General features: G+C 42.8%; 1 protein-coding gene across 1 annotated transcript in view; it reads left to right on the forward strand.

The window, feature by feature from the left end:
* Positions 1-16,376, forward strand: part of FAM81B (family with sequence similarity 81 member B) — a 627,314-nt gene extending 610,938 nt beyond the window's left edge. The window contains exon 9 of the mRNA XM_069627645.1: positions 15,050-16,376. Within this exon, the coding sequence (XP_069483746.1) occupies positions 15,050-15,183 (134 nt within the window). The 3' untranslated portion in view covers positions 15,184-16,376. The remainder of the gene's footprint in view (positions 1-15,049) is intronic.
* Positions 16,377-17,739: the final 1,363 nt, after the last annotated feature.

Here is a 17,739-nt window from a genome sequence, read left to right on the forward strand (position 1 = left end):
CGGGCCTTTAGTTCTTGTTTCAATCCAGTCTTGAGACTGTGTTTTCTTTTTAATTTACATCAGGTTATGTTCCAAAGTTTCGCCCAGGGTATTTAGGGTCTTCAGCCATTCATCACAATTGTGTTTCCATTTCTTTAATAGCTCATTATGTCCAGCCTTTAGTTTTGCTCTTAATATATCTAACGGAGGTATAGTATCCTCACTTATTGTCTTGCGATATAAGTCCACGGATTTCCAGAGTACGATGGACTGTAATGACTGAATTGCTAATTCAAATCATATTTTTATGGTTGTAAATCTTTGCAGTAGGAATAACACTTTTCTCCAGAAGTGGTCCTCCAGTTTGTCCCAAATCTGCCATGACACATTCCACTCCATAAGTTAGTATACGTGTTACATTTAGGCGATAGAATGTCACGAGGGGACACAATGAAAACCTTCCTTATTTCCTGTGGAGGATTAATCCTTGTCTAGTGAGGGAATACATTTTGGCTTTAAGAACTGCCACCCAGGTTTGTTCACATATACTCACGTTCAACCAAACTCCTAGGTATTTGTAGGAATACACCTGTGTAAGTTTTATTCCATTAAGGAAAACTGACATTGATTGTATCCTTGATTTTTGTTGTGCTCCAAATATTATAGATTGAGATTTGTCAGCATTAATCACAAGGTGGTTATTTTTGACATACTTGCTTAGTTGATAGTCTTCTCTGTACCCCAATCTGTGTCTTGTCAAGGATAATTAGGTCATCCGTGTATATTGACCATGGAATAGTCATGCCGTTCAGTATAGGCGGATTGGCTCTGGCTCCATCTTGATCAGATGATAGGTCAGATATATACAGGTTAAACAGTGTTGCCACGAGAGGGCAACCCTGCTTGAGACCTCTCCAGGTTTCAATTTTTTCTGTCACCGCTCCTCTAGATGATAGTCTGACTTGAATCGATGTATTCTGATAAAGAGCACATATGGGTTCTAAGATGTCTGTTGGGCATCCCCATCTTCGCAGTTTTTCCCATAGCATTTCTCAATGGACAATGTCAAAAGCTTGCTTAAAGTGTGTGTATATATATCTATCACATATAACTTATTTCTAGTTTTGGTGGCTTCCAGCTTCAATAGATTCAAGATTAGGAAATTAACATTGGTCGCGACCCCCTTGACAAACCCTGTTTGATGAAGGTCTTTTCTGTTGGTTGGCGTTATCCATATAAAAAGTCGTTGAAGGAGCATGATCGCAAAGGGTTTTCCAAGGGGGTCTTTAGTTTGTTGGTATAGATCTGTCTCTTTGCTTATAGATCGGAATGAGGATCGCCTTTCTTCAAATGTTGGGTATTTGTTTGGTCTGTATGATTATTTCAAAGATTGATCAACAAAAGGTTGCCCACGCCTCTGGATTGACTTTTTGACTGGTGTTTGAAAGGCCATTGGGCTCAGGGGCACGTGAGTTGCTTAGCTGTTTTATTTGCAATAATATCTCCTCTTGCTCCCATTGGATATCCCATGTAGTCATCTTTATTTGTAAACTAGATATTACACTTTCTTTTTTCTTTATGTCGGTTGTCTTAGCGCGGGGCGTAAGCTCGCCAGGGTGAACAAAGAGAGTTGAGAAATGGGCAATCCACTAAGATTCAGAAACATCTACAATTAGTCTTGAGGGTTGGTTCTTCCGATTGTTAAGTAGTGATCATAAAGTTAGAGTTTGTCGATTTGCCAAAGCAGCAAGCATGGATCCCACATCCATTTGAATGTGCTGGGCCCTCATTGCCAATAGCCGGTTCATACATTTTTTAAAAATCTTTTTTTTGCTCCGTTAGTCGCTCTTCTAGGGATGTATGTTTTAGCTTCTTCAAAGCTCAGCGTTTGCTTTTCCTTTTATCTACAAGCGCTTGATGGTATACATGCAAGTATTTGGGAGCAGTGGTTAAGGCATTCCGTGAGGTGGATCTGTAGGGAGCAAGTAGCCAATCGTAATCTAAACACTTCCCTTCCAATTGAGCGCTATTCAAAAATTTGCCATTGAAACAAGACATACCCATATCTTATTTGCAGGTGATTATTTCCAGCCTTTAGTGCTGAAGGTGGTAAAGGAAGCAAAGGTCTTTTTAAATGCAGTATTTTCCAACTCAACCTTAGCTTTTGGTTGTAGGGATCCTTTGGTTGTGATGAATAATTTTCCATATTGATTGAATCCTGATTTGGTATTGTCGTTAGTTTTGGTCTTCTCTGCTAAATGGTTAGAAACTGTTTTTGTCGTGAGGCAGAAAGATAGTCCAACGGGGGAACTCATGGGTAATGTCTCAGTGTTGTCAATATCTGAAAAAATTGACTCAATTTCCACAGTATCTTGGGAGTTGGATTCTATTTTTTGGTTCAGATCTTCTATATCCAATATGTCCACATCTGAATTGTAAGTTGAAAGGTCTAAGAATTCTTTCCTAGTTGCCATCTCTTCTTCTGAAAGTTCTTCTACATGGTCAGCCGAGCGAGCTCTTTGATCCAAGGAAGTACCTTCTCTTATACTTCTTTGCTTAGCAGTTGCTTGGTTGATTCTACTGGATGCGTTTTGAGATTACGCAAAAAAGGCCCTGCATCCGTTCTGTCTAGATTTCTTAATGTTTGGCAGATTCTTAGATTTCTTTTGGTCTAGATTGTGTGCAAAGGAAACTTGTTTCAGCGCTGTGGGCTGTTGTTTTACAAAGATGGGAAAGGCGTCTTTCTCTAGATTTCCTGTCGACTGAGCCGTTAAGGTAGACACAGTGGGCTCACAGTGCATAATCACTTCCTTATTTCATTTGGAGGACAGTATCATCTGTGGGTCTTTTGCAGGTAACAATTTCGGCAACAGGACTTCTGATCTAATGGAGATCCTATTACCATCAGTTCGCCTCGAGGTGATGGGGTCTTCTATATTATGGTTTCTGGTCAATGTATTCAATTTTTTCTTCTTGTTAGTAGACCGATCCCTCTCCGTCGGCCTCTCTGAAGGGGATGTAAGTTGCAAATCTCTTTGTGGTATGCTGTCAGGAATATATTATTTCTTCCTAGAATGTTGGTTTCAGTCAATCTTGATGTGGAAGCTAGTCTTTCAGCTCGTAGGGATTTTGCAGTTTCCATCAATGCAGTCATCAAGATGTTTTTATCTGACGGTTCTTCTCTTGCCAAGTCAAATAGTCGCGCTTGCCACATCATTGATTTTTCTGCTTCAACATCTAATCTTGATTGTAAATTAGTAGAGAAGAATTCCATAAATATTTGTTTGGTGTGTATCAATGCTAACAGGGTCGCCTGGTATTTCATAGCTTCACTAATACATTCATACAATTTTAGAAATTGTGCCAGGGAGATGTTCAGCGTGGCCATGAGTATATTTTGGAGTGCCATCATTGATGTAGGTCAGTGTTGAGATTTCACATCATCTTGTTGCACTGTCAAGACTGAATTCTCTGTTTGATTGTATTTGATTTGCGACCGGATGTGTATCACTGGATCAACTCGCGATTTGTTATGGGAGTTTTCACGATTAGCCAAGCGTGAAGAGCTGGCATCAATACTGCTCGGGGCTGTGGAAATTCCCTTACATGTGTTTTTAATACATTGTCTTCTGCGCTTACAGTAAGCAGTGTTTCAGCTAGTGAGATATTGGTCTGAAGATGGAGGGAAGATAGGCCAATCTGTAGCTTGTTTATTTTCCGTTGTGTTGTCTTGTATGGATCCACAGCGCTGTCTTCCACTGCTATATCTTTTATTGTTTTGTCAATATCAGTACAGCCAAACACAAGTTTCGTGTTTCTGCATCTTGCATAAGATTTGTAATCTCAGCAATATCTAGTGATAGACGTGCAGAACGCTGCACAGACATTTTCAGTTCATGTTCCACAAACATGAATTTTAGGGGGTCCTTTAATTTGTGTGTTGATGAATTTATTTCTATATCACCGCCAAAAAATATCTTCATCCAATTTTCAGAGGCAGTTAGCCTCATGGTGAGAACTTTGAATTTCTATTGCATCACCAAGTGGCGAATAAGTAATGACATCCGCTCAATCTGTTTGAGCACCGGACTTGGAGGAGGAGCTTGCTTTCTGTAAATACGTATCTACGAGCGCATCTTGCTTTAGGGCATGTTCAGTATTGGGGCTGCACAGGCTATGATGGGTGATTTGGGCTCTTGGTTCACAATGAAACTATGGGCCTCATTACGACCCAGGCGGTAAGTTATCGCCTGGGTTGTACCTTTACCACCATGGCGTAAACTATGTTTACGCCATGGTGGTTGGCGGACTTAACGCCCCATTCCGAGGTCGGCGGGGCGGTAAGTCCCCAATCCCCATTTACCCTTCCCCATTCCCGCCCCTTAGGGCATAATGGGAGTGGGGAAGGCGTTAATTACGCCACCGTAAATTACGGTGGCGTAATTAACAACATGGTCCCTTAGCGCCATGGATTTTAACACCTGCTAAAAGCAGGTGTTAAATCCGCCATGGCGCTAAGGGACCTCGGAATCAGGCGGTAAGGGTCGGCGCTGTTTACGCTGCCGTAAACCCCTTACCGCCTGAGTCGTAATGAGGCCCTATGTCACCACAACGGAGTGGAGATCCCTGGGTCCTCTTGCATCAGCCGTTTGCCAGCATTTGTTCCACTGTCTTAGCAAAAGAAGCATGGAGAGATTCACTGACCTCTGAATAGACGCGTTGGAAGGGCCGGGGCGCCGTCACAGCGTCCTTGTATCCACAATGTTGCAACAGTAATTTAGTTGTTAAAGAGGTTCCCGCGTTGCCGACTGGAAGTTTTCTTTTCGCTTGATTGCGCGTTGGGGGGCCGAGTTCTGACATGAGATTGGCCTCATTCTGCCTCGGTTCTGCTCGACCGCCAACTCCCGCGCTGGCGCTTTGCACCAAGAGTTCAATATGTATCCTTCAGAGGTGGGGTCATTTTAAAGGAACAGCAGGTAAATACTTTGCACACAATCCCGCAGGAGAGCAAACACAGGACCAGCACTGCTCTCGGGTAACTCAGTCGCCAGTTACTTTCTGCAACATTAAAGGGGTTTGGTTTTGGCCCAAAACTGATAAAGTGGGTCATAGTGCTCTAACCTAAACGAATGTCAAGAATTAAAACTGGGAGGACACACTCAATTCAATGGGAACTCCAACAAGGGATACAGCAAGGGGCCCCCGCTGCTTTTTGCACTGGCATTGGGGCCATTATCATGGAGGATAAGAAACAGGTTCAGGAATGAGTGAATATTACTTACTGGTGCTCCACAGGTCATTTTACTTTATGTGGATGATGTCATTGCTTCTGTCGGATACCAAGCACACGTTTGCGAGGGTGTTGCAGTAATTGGAAGACTTTGGAGTTATATCTGGGATCATTCGTATTAAATGGGCTAAATCCTTTTTGTCCCGGTTCGGAGGGGGCCGCTTTGGCTGAGGTTGTCATCTCAGATCACATGGTCTCCCCATTTCGTCAAATATCTGGGTACTGAAGTGTTACCTTCCAATGTGGAAAACCTGCATTTAACATGTGCAATAAGATCGATAAACTGAGTTCCCAAATTGGGTTTTGGAATAAGCTCTCTATCTCACTGATGGCAAAGGCATCTCCTACAAAAATGGCCGTCCTCAACCATCTATCATAGGTCTATCATGCTCTCCCACTTGTGACCCCACTTTGTCATTGCCTGCTCCTAGACGGACTATTGTCATACCCAATTTGCAGAGAGGCAAGTCTCCCAGAGTAAGTTCGGCAACTTTAAAACGGCCACTGGAAAGAGACAGCATAGGTATTCCAGGCTTTGAGATGTATTAGATTGCAGCAGTTACAATTTGCTGCAAAATGGGCACGGAGAGAAAACGATCCCTGAAGTGATCAGCTAGCTAATAGGGGCTGATTGGATTTACAGTTAGAATGATTACTTGAAGGGGCCTACAAATGTTAAAAAAGGAAGGCTGATGTCTATCAAAAATACTCCACATGTCTGAAAGATAGTTGGATGCATTTAGGAACACCATAAGTCCCAGATAGGTAATGGTCGCCCACATTGCAATTCAGATGGTGGGAAAACTGTGGATGCAATAGTTGGAGAAATATATTTTTATTGGGTATTTTAAGTTCTTTGGAGATCCACAGTGGGAATATGGGTTACCGGGAGAGTAGTTCCTAATGTATGATAAGATACGTTCGGTAGCATTAAAATGTTGGCTGGATTTTCCTGGTGAACGCCCAAACTATAAATTAATGAAGAGCATCATCTCATTGGGGGAATGTAAATAGTGACATCTTTGTATGGGACAATGAAATTGCTACTTACCCATGATTGTCTGGATTTGCAACATGCCTGGCAGTGGGATATCAGACAGGAAAATATCTGATATGGACTGATGAAAGATACGTACATATGTACGCCAAGGATCCCCAAATGACCATCTCAAACTCATTCAATTCAAGATACTACATAGGATATAGCTTAAAATACATAAATATAGACCAGAACATCCCCGAAATGCACCAGGTTTGGGTTTGGGAAGGTAGTTTTCTATCAAATGATATAGGTCTGCCAATGGCTGCAACATCAATGGACCAGAGTAATGGATCAAATGTCTGAATATATTTTTTTGTAGAATCTATGTACCCCCTAGATCTGCCTACTTGGCCTCCTAACAGCTGGTAAGAAGTATAAAAGAACGAGGAAAGTGATTTGTTTGGGCTTGATAATATATATAAAAAGTATCACTCAATGTTGGATACACTCATCGCAACACAATTTATTGAGGTGGAAAAGTGAACTGATAAAATGGATGGCAGTAGATGTATCGTTGCTACTGGAATGCGTAGCAAGGAAAGAAATATCCTTGTACATAAATATATGGGTGGAAATGTAGGAGAATATCACATGATATTGCCCAGCCAAACTTCTACATAAATTGCCATGATGACAGGGCTGTTTCCCTACACATATAATTCAAAATGATGGCTTTGGATTCTTATATATTTATTTTACTGTTTTTTTATAACACACCTTATACCACACGCGAGTTTGGTTTCTAGGCACAGATCTGAGTTTTGAACCTCTGTTGCTCTGTTACTGTTATTGGACTTATACCGCGCCAAAGCCTGTTGGCATCCAGCGAAGAAAGATAGAGTGATGAGGAGGCTGAAATTGGATAATTATCTAGTTGAAGAGAATCGTTTTCAGTTGTTTACGGAAGGTGAGATGATTCTCCATTTTCTGCAGTTGTAAGGGCAGGGCATTCCAAGCCTTGGCCCCTCGAACATGGACCGAGTGTCCAAGGCCTTGGGTTCTAATTACCCAAAGTGATTCCAGTAGGAAACCTTTAGTTGATTGAAGGTTTTTCTTAGGTTGATAGAGTTTAACCTTATCCTTCAGGTATGCTAGGGCGTTACCAAAGATATACTTGTGACATGTAGCTAACAGCTTGAACTGAATTCTAGCTGTCACTGCAAGCCAGTGTAACTTTTTCCTAGCTATGGTCGTAGGCTCTGATCTTTTCATCTGGAAGATAAGAATGGCAGTATTTTGGATTTTTTGCACCTGTTGGATTTCAGCTTTATTTGCACCTCCTAAAAGTCCATTGCAGTAATTGATGTATGGGAGGATAACAGCTCTTACAAGTTTGGTACGGTTCTCCACTGAGATTAGTGGTGCTACCTGCCTAAGAACTTTGAGGTGGTAGTTTGTGCTGGTGGTAATAGCAGTTACATGGGCTTCACAATCTAAGTTTGCTTCCATGTATGTGCCCAGCGTCTTCACCTTCTGAGCTACCTTGATCTGTGTGGTCTTGCTTCCAAGACCAGCGCGTTGCCCCTGTGCTATTCTCCGTTCATATCTATAAGTAATTGTATTGGATTATGGCACATATTCGTGATGTAAGTCTCATTAAGATATCTTTGCGTACTAGAATGGAAAATAATAATTAGACTGTGTATGCTATGCAAAACTCTCTATCAGCCCGTTCTATGCAATATGTCTTCGAACAGGCTCCATATTCTCTTGATGCTTGTAGTTTGCCTGTCTGACAGTAATCCTTGTATCTAGTCTGCTTCCTCTAGAACCCATAGACATTATCCATCCAGTCCTAATGAAGTAAATAAATAAGCTGAACGTCATGTTGCTCCTTTTCTACAATGCACTGGCCACATGACCTCCACCTCGGGGAGACCGAGAGAACCACACTGCGAGTAAAAGTGCGCTATGAGAATGGGTGATAGTGTGGAAGTGGAAGCAGCCTAACCGGAAGAAGATCCAAGGCACGTGGTTCTGCTACATTTGAAAAAATTGCCATAGCTAGTGTATATACAATTTAAGCAACTTTAAAATGGTTCTTTGCACCAATCGAAGAAACTGCTAACCCACACGATTGCATTACATTTTTACAGTATGATGGGATTTTCTTTTACAAGAGATACACAATCGTAGAATACAATCTACACATGTAATCCTGCTACATTCACTTTCCCTTCAAATACAGAAGTAGTTTTCAAATGAAGCATTAGAGTTCGATAACATCATAAAACCGAACTCTCCGTATTTGGGGCAGTCCATTCTATGTATGCATAGCTCTAAAGAATAATTCCATACTTCTCTGATACAGCCCTCACCGTGTCTCGTCGATTAGGTTACTCTTTCCATCATCACCACATTGCCCATTTACTCCTTATTTGACGATTCTCAATCCTTCAGTCCCATTCTTTTCCCTAGTGAGAGTGTGGGTTAAGAAGGAGGTGAAGAGGGTGTTGAGCAAAACATTACTTTATTGGTGACTGGCAGGACAGGATGACCCAAGAAGGAAAGCCACACAGAGGCGGACAGGTGACCAATTCCTTTGCTCAGTCCACTCCTGGCTGTTGCTCTCAACCATCGACAAAGAATGTATTTCGTTTTCCTGCAACTGCATCCGGAGAGCCAGCTAGGGAATGGTGCACAATAAGCAGCTCTCCGCACTCCTCCGCTTTATGCAACCCAATCCAATACAGAGTCCATGAATCTGGTTGGAGCTTGACGCACGTGATGTGACTCAACATTCCCTACATCCCTGCTGGCTTGCCCCGCCTCAGCCTGCAGGGTCTGTTCGCTTCCTGTTCCAGAGTCCAGGGAATCATTCTCTGACCCCCTAGGCAGAATTGTTACACTTGAAGTTTCCTCTTGCTCCTCTGCATACTGTGACTGGCTGTTTGCATGCTCAATCTTCTCTCTACTTCACTTGGAGCTGGACTAGGAAAGTTATCCATGCTGACCCAGACGTCTGATGCTGATGTGATTTTGTTCTCATTCAACTCCACCTCATGACAATTACTAACTGTCCCTGACTCCACCTTGTCCCATCTTCTAGAACCACTACTGTGCCCAATATGCGGCACAGCCTCTTGCTTGAGGACAGGTGGGGAAACATATTCCCACCTAGCTTGGGGTTCCTGATTCTAAACCAAGCACCCACCTTTAAGGCGTAAGCACAAACCCACTTACATTCCTCAAGTGACCTTTTGTACCTGGACTGGCATTGCCCCACTCCCTGTATAAGTTCCTATTCGCTCTCACAGACCCAGATGTTCCTAGCCACCCAGATGCCATCTCACATACAGGCCTCCTACCCTTCAATGCCGCAAAAGGTGCAACCTCAGTGGTGGAGTGGGATATACACATACCATGTCCCTGAGTAATAACGTGGCTTTCAAATTCAAAATAGGAGCAAGTTGGAGCGTTCCCTTCACTACCTGTTGAACCGTTCCACCATTCCATTCTGTCTCTGGCAATATAGTGCTGTGGTTATATGCCGCACCTCAGCCCCATTAAAAAATGTGCCAACTGCATCAAATCCATATAGAGTCTACAGAGAACCCCTCTCATCCCTGCTAATCCTGTCGCAAATTCATATCATCGATCCCGCTGTGGCATCATTTTACCACACCACACATGGCTCTTAGAATGATAGTCCATTGATACGAAAATGAATCTCCTCCCTTGCTCTATCCTAGTCAGCGGCCCAATAAAGTCAAGTGCTAGTTTTTCCCATGGATAGGCAGGGACTTGGACTGGATGTAAGGGTGGTTTGATAGTCACATGAGACTTGTCACTAGTTGCACAAGGAAAATAGTGTTCTTCCTCAGCATCCATCGTGGGCCACCAGTACCACTCCCTTAATTGTCATTTAAGCACAATCCTACCTAATTGGCCCTTATGTGACAAATCCTATCCCATTAGGAATGACCATCTTTTCTCCCCGGAACAATTGTAATTGTTTATTTATACAGTGCTTATACACAGGTGGAGTGCTTCATAGCGGGAAGGGAACAAGGGAAAACAGCAATCATTCTTAGGTCTTGAAGTTTCCGAATTGTCGCAACAGAAAAACTAGCATACTAGGCCTGACGGCATTGTTCCTAGTGCAAGTGCAAGAAGTGTTACAGTTTCGACCGAGCTAGGGAGGGGTGACAGAAAAAGGTGGGGGGGGCAGGACAGATGAACTTACTAGCCCTAGTACATTTAGGTAATGCATGCATACGGGTGGAGGTTCGAGGAGGAGGGGTTGGGAGGAGAACAAACACTTCCAGTCCAACAGGGCTCTGGGTTAAGTGCAGAGAGGTTGCTTCTCTCATAGAACGTAAGCAGAAAGCGCGGTAATGCTGAGTGCAGTGGCCAAGAGGCAAATGCAAAGACTGGCACGGGGGCCAGGGACCTGTAAGGCTCTGGAGGTGAACCAGGCAACCAGTCAGCAAAAACTGGGTGGAGTTAGGGAGAAGAAGGAGCAAGGAGGGTGGGGAAAAAGAATGGGGGTTAGCTGGGTAGAGGGAGAAAGGAGGAGGAAGAGAAAAGGAAGGTCTTGAGGGGTTTCCGGAACTTAAGGTGATCCGTCTAAAGATGGAGAGAGGAAGGGAGGCTGTTCCAGAGGGAGGCACCTCCAAAGGATAAGGATCTACCCCCAAATCTCTGATATGAAAGCGGCTCACACGCAGAGAGTTGGAGGACGACGAGCGGAGGACCCTAGAGGGAGAGTATTTAGGAAGAGAGCATTGTAGATATTGCGGGCCCCGGCCGCCGAAAGCCTTGTGGATTATGCAGAGGGTCTTGAACTTGTTCCTTGCAGCCACGGGGAGCGAGTGGAGGGATTTCAGTGCCGGAGAGATGGGGTCCCTGGGCTTGAGGCCAAGGATAAGTCTCGCGGTTCTGTTCTGGATGAGTTGTGGAGGATGGAGAGTAAAAGTAGGAAGGTTGAGAAAGAGGCTGTTGCATTAGTCCAGCTTAGAGAGAACGAGGGCTCTCGAGGTGGTGAACCTCTGTGGGAAAGTGAGAAAGGGTAGAATACCTCTGAGGAGGTGCAGTTGGTAGTGGGACTTTTTGGAGATGTCTGAGAGGTGCAAAGAGGAGAGAGTGAAGTTGAAAATAACTCCAAGATGTTTTGCCTCATCGGTAGATGAGGGCGCTGGACCAAGGGAGGTCGGCTAGCGTGAAAGTGGGAAAGCGAAAGCAAGGGCCCCCAATGAGGACAATCTCCGTCTTATTGGTGTTCAGGCAGAGATCATTAGCATCACAACAGGACTGAATTGCGGATAGACAGTCAGGGATGAGCGAGGAGGATGAGGGTAGCCTGAAAGAGAGCTTGTTTCATCCGCATAACACTGAAAGTTAGAGGTAAAGGTGGAGATCCAGTGGGCCAAGGGGGCCATGTATATATTGAAGAGCCAAGGGGACAAGTTAGATGTTTCCCGCTGCCCAAAACTCATTGCGAAACTGGTGGAACTGAGTAGTTGTGCCCACAGCTTATTGTGACCATTCTTCAACTAATACGCAAAGAATTTCAACTAACTCTATGTCATTTGTACTTTTGCACTGTCACGTAGGCAGATCCATGTTCACCTACAGGGCAACTTGAGCCATCGCACCCCAATAGCCCTCCTCTATTGGAGTCCCCTCTGTCTCCAATTGTAGATGCAACAAGCACTGTGAAATGACATTTTGGGTCCAAAGGTGTATGTTAAGATGAAATTGAACTCTTGGAGGGCAAGTGCCCAGCAGTTTATTCCAGGCAGTGTGCATGTGCTCCGCCCTGTCAGTTAATGACCGGTCTTAATGAAAAAATAAATGCCCCAGAGGCAGAATTTGAAGTGCTCCTTGGCCCATCGGCATGCTAGAGCCGCCCTCTCAACTGTGGAATCATTTCTTTATGCCCCCTGCAAAATATGTGATGAAATGGCAACCACAACCTCTTGACCATACTTTATCTAGGTAATGGCTGCTTTTAGACCACATTACTCACTTCTTTAGTCACGTACAATAAACGCCCAAAGTGGATGCTTCGGCAATGAGTTCATTCACCTATGCTAATATTTGGTCCTGCTCCTCTGAGCAATTGAACTTTTCATTATTTTTAAGTAGTTTATACAGAGGGGCACACTTGCTTGCCAAGCCCTCTGCGCATTTCTAATAATACTCAGCAAGAACCAAAAATGCACTTAATGTATCTTTATGTCATGGGGCTGGTGCTCAGTTGAATGCCTCGTTTGTTGTTTACATACCCAAGGTTTGTAACGTCCCTCATTCTTAGTCTAAGCCAACATTGTTCACATTTTATAGTCAATCCTACTTCCTTAATAATGCTTAGTACTTGTTCTAGACAAGCATTGTGCTGTGCTACATTTTCCACAAAAATCAAAATGTCATTTTGAAAACACTGGATGCTAGACAGGCTGTGGAAAAGCTCCCCACTACCCTCTAGAACACTGCCACGTCCAAGGCAAGGTCAAATGGCATTCTCCTGTACCTATATGCTCCAAAATGAGTGACAAACTACGTTAGGAAGTTTGAGTCATAATGCAGAAATATCCGACGAGAAGCGCTGGGATGTCTATCTTGGTGAAATACTTTTCCCTTTTTAGGAGGAATATAATCCCCTGAATTCGAGGGGGCATGGGTTCGCAGTCCACCAATATGTTTTTGTTAAGAGACCGGAGATCTATGCACATTCTAATAGTTCCATCTATTGTTTCTGCAATTACTACTGGGGCAACACAATCTGCCGCTTCTATCTCTTCTGTTACTCCATTGGCACATAGTTTATTTATTTATTATCTGAGCTGTCCCCTGAACATAAATGGGACTGGCTTTATTTTATGTGCCACAGACACTGCACCCCTCTTCAGGATAATCTTGTGGGAAAACCCCTTGGGAGATCCTAAACCCAGTTTAAAAAACAAATCTGCGAATTTATTGCAGATTTCACTATCATCCTGCATAACTTGGTCCATTGCATTGGGATCATGACACATGTTTAGAACCCTCTTGTGCCTTCAACCTAGTAGGGGTGCCCCATTCATAGCCACATATGGCTTACCATGCACCCTCCTCTCCTTAAATTCTATATTCACCATGCATGATCCGATTATATAAATAGCTACCCCTTAGCCTTAGGGTTGATATCAGGGCTTTTTGGATCATTGCTGAAAGTCCCAGGATAAGGAGCGAATGCAGTAAAAAAAGCACACATTGCTAGTTGTCCAGTGTGACCTGCCGGTGAAAGTTGTGGTAAGCAGTGGGAAAGAGATGGAGTGTGATAGAGGGAGTGATAAGAGTGTTCTGGGTGTGAGATGAGGAGGCTATACCAACAGAGAAGGAGGCAGTATTAGAAGAGGAGGTATCAATAGAGGAAGAAGTGGTAGTATCAGAGGAGGATGTGATAACAACAGAGAAGGTAATGGTATCACTGGAAGAGGTGCTAAAAAGAGAGGAAGAGGTGGGACAATGGAAGGACAATACCAATCCCTTGCCAAAAATAACAGGAATGTACAAGGAGGCAAATTGGTCCATGGAAGGCTGAGGAACAATATCCAACCCAGGTAAGAAGGGCATAGGAGGAGTAGTCAAGGTGGCAGTGTGTGGGCCTTGAGACTTGATAGAGAAGCGACTGCAGAGTTAACAAAAGCCAAAGTGTTAACAGGCAGTGGCGATGACCCTTGCACCCTCCTCATCCTAATACTGTGGCTATACCAACACCTAATGCAAGAGACAGCGCAACTAACTGGGAGACTTTTGTATGCATGACTAATGAGGTCATAAAAAAGTGTTTGGGAACCATGGGAAGACCTTCACTGGTATTTGGTGGTGAGACATATCACACCCACCGTTAGATACTAGGTTAAAAAGCACTTCTGGAGTTCTGTCCTCTGTGCATCGCTCGTAGGCCTCCTGACAGTGATTATACCATCAGAATGTTTAGACTATGGAATCATATGGGCACTGTCAAAATGTTCCTCCACAGCTTACCCTATTATTTCCCTTCCCACAGACACAGAGAAACTACCAAATCTGAACTTAACTGATTACATGCATATGAGGCAGAATGTCCATTTAAAGGGACAGCTTACACATGGGTAGGAAAGTTGTTTCGACTTCCTCTCAAAAAAGTTAACAGCACTGGTTGTTCCCTCTCTGATGGAAGGGACAGTGATTACTGTTGACATTTTCAGCAGACCACGCGTTCCGCTCTGTGCTGGACTTGCTGTGATATAAGGCAAAGGATGGGAGAAGTATACCTGAGGGATGAGGCGAAGAAGTTGACAGTGTGATATGAATTTTCTTTGAAAGTAAACTTTAATCACCACCAGTGCTAAAAAAGCAAACGTAATTAGCATCATTATGATTTGACATCAAAATTCTGATGTGATTTGGTTTTATTGCCTTGAATTACCTGATGACAATTGTAATCATGTTTTCACATTAAACTATATATTTATTAATGAAAAGTAGTTATGAATTGCAGGCTTGTACTGTAGAAAAACACAGAGTTGAGCGCTGATAAGTATTTTAGCACAATTAAGTCTCTATACCCTTGGGACTAGTGGCCTTTTCTGATTTGTCAAGACCTGAATGTGCAGACAGGCAAAACCTTTTGGCTTTGCCAACACTTGTTTTTCTTTTCATGGTGTGATAATGGGTGTGGTAATTAATGAATTTGTATGCAACATGAGCTTCAGAAATTGACATCAATGGAAGTCCTGAAAGTAACAATGTTTGTATTTCATCAACAGGATTTCAATCAATTCAGGAATCCATCGCATCACTCCAGCAAATCCAGGAAACCAAGGTGAAGCTAGAGACCAAGAAATTCCAGAAAGACATCAAGCAAATACGACGCAAGATGACCGAAATCAGGGACTTTTGACCGTGTTATCGCAATAATAACATATTTCCCACCTAAAGCAGGCTTTTCATTGACACACATCGCCACTATGTTTTCGCTAGAATCTCCTAGAGATCTGGCCAATAGAACTGTAAAAAGTGGTATCATTCCTCTACTGGGTGTCTTTTTTTCATTCAAAGGAGACCTTGTGTTTGAAGGCACAATGGTCATACTGTGAATTTTCCAATCATTTTCTTCCACCCATTCTTAAGAATAATTCTGTGTGTGATATAAAGAGATCTTCAGAGTAAAGTGCTTAATATACAGTAAAATGGTCATCAACTACCCATCATTACAGAATACCCATAATTAAAATCTGACGCACAGATCTGTGCACTATATAGGCATTCTAGGAAGTTGAGGCCATGAAATGTCATCCATAATCTGAATTTTTGGATTTCCCTAATGCAATCCCTCTTTAACATCCAATGCTCATAGGAGCCCTGGTGAATATACTTGAATGCACTGTAATACCTCCATTTGTCAAACATTCACCCACACTAGATAATCAATGTTCTTTTCTTTTTATTATGCAGCTGAACTAGCCATTTATGTAAAGGCGTATTCTTGCTAATACAGGGCAAGACTTTCTATACTTATGAAAGTATTTCAATAGATTTGGCCTGCAAAACGTTTGATGGTCAAACTCTAAGGAAGACTTTGCCCATCACACAGTCATGACCTTATGTCATGACAATCAGAACTTGTTGGGAGCTGATTGCAAATATTGTTCTTTATATTTGCAGACCTCTAGTCCTGTATTTATACTGGGGAAATCAGATAAACCATCTGTTGCTGGACAAGCATCTCCAGAACAGAGAATTGACATGTCAGCTTAATGTGGCTGCAAGGTGTTGGTTGTAAGATAATTGGAAATTGTTTCTACTGACACCAGAAGAGCAACCGTTCAATGTCTTACTTTTATTCATGAGTGAACAAGTTTAAGACAAGACGTGGGTATACCTGGTAGGAGTGGTTATAGCGCTTGACGCCAAATAAGGACTACTATATAGTGTCCTAATGTATTGTTCCTACTATTCTTAATGTGCGATTTACTTGGTGGTTTCCTCTGAATACTGCAGCAATGGTTTACAGAAATAACATGTGTACCCTAAATGTCAAGTGTTCCAAGAATAGAAAATATTCTGTTCCCCAGTGCACTAGTATAGTGTTGAATTTCTAGAGATGACACATCTTTAGACAAATTGCTTTATTCCTATAAATGGTTTGTGCTCTAATGGACTGATGGTCTACTGTTGAAATTAAGATGTTCAAAACATACGTATAGAAGGCCTCCATGTGTTTCACTGCACGAGCTTCCTCAGGGCCTAGCATATAATTGGTGGTAAAATTAATCTTAGTTTTCTTGTTTGTGTTAGATTATTTGGTGGCCATGTGTGCATGTCCTGGTTTTCGAATGCTGTGCAATGATAATAATGTATGCTAAAAGCCTGATTGCTGACATTGCCTTTGTCTATATTCAAAATGATTCCTTATCTTGGTTTTATCACTGTGCTAGCAGGCGTAGTGCAGGTAGTTATATGTTAGGTCCTGAGAAAGTTTGTGGAGCGAAACACGTCTAGGCCTTCTATGAATATGTTGAGACTATCCTAATTCAACAATAGACCATCAGTCCAGTAGAGCACAAACCATTAACAGAAATAAAGCAATTTGTCTAAAGATGTGCTGTCTCTAGAAATTCAATATGATACCAGCGCATTGGGGAACAGAATATTTCCTATTATGAGCGAACAAGTGTTTAACAATGCAGCCACCTGACTATAGTGTGTTTGGCGCTGCTGCTGATTCCCTCACCCACATTTAACTGCCACCCCAGGTGTGGGTAGTATGCTATGACTTTAATTGTACAGTGTGCTGTAACTATAGGTTCATAGACACTCAGACATACATTACAGCAAGATCTCTCACCTGTAAAGCAATTAGCTACAGGAGCTTGGGTTCTATTCCCCACGCAATGATCTCCTATTATTGCAAACATTATTCTGTTAATATCATTTTCTTGTTTCTGGCCCCTAATGGAGAACCTTGCAATTAGTCTTTGCATGGTCAGTGTGACTCGGAACGGAACATCCTTTATCTGATTGAGCCCAAGTATGTCATTCCACCATCTGTATATTTTGACCCTCATCCTGGCCACTCTGTTTAAAGAAACAGTTTCATAATGCCCAAACCACCGTCTGTTTCTGATTTCTCTATCTTAATGCTGCTCCTCACCACCCCCGCTCCCTCTCCCCCAACCAAACAGGAGTGTCCCAGCTCTCAGTGCAGCCTTAAAGGTGGGCAGGGCTACACTCAGAGTACAGTGCAGCATAAGAGCTGTCTTTAGCAATATAAAGTCTGCTTATCGCTTGGATAATTTACAAGTCCCTGACCCCCTCTTCTCTCAGCCATTTACTGATCTAAGATGTGGGTATGTTCTAGAAGCACTGCTGATTGCACAGGGATGCATTCTTACTAACAGTAAATCAGGACCAGATTGATCCACGGAAGAAGACACCAGCACACAATCCTTTCCCA

The sequence above is a fragment of the Ambystoma mexicanum genome, chromosome 6p (genome assembly GCF_040938575.1).
Source record: "Ambystoma mexicanum isolate Mex_15411 chromosome 6p, UKY_AmexF1_1, whole genome shotgun sequence".
Taxonomy (NCBI): Eukaryota; Metazoa; Chordata; class Amphibia; order Caudata; family Ambystomatidae; genus Ambystoma; species Ambystoma mexicanum.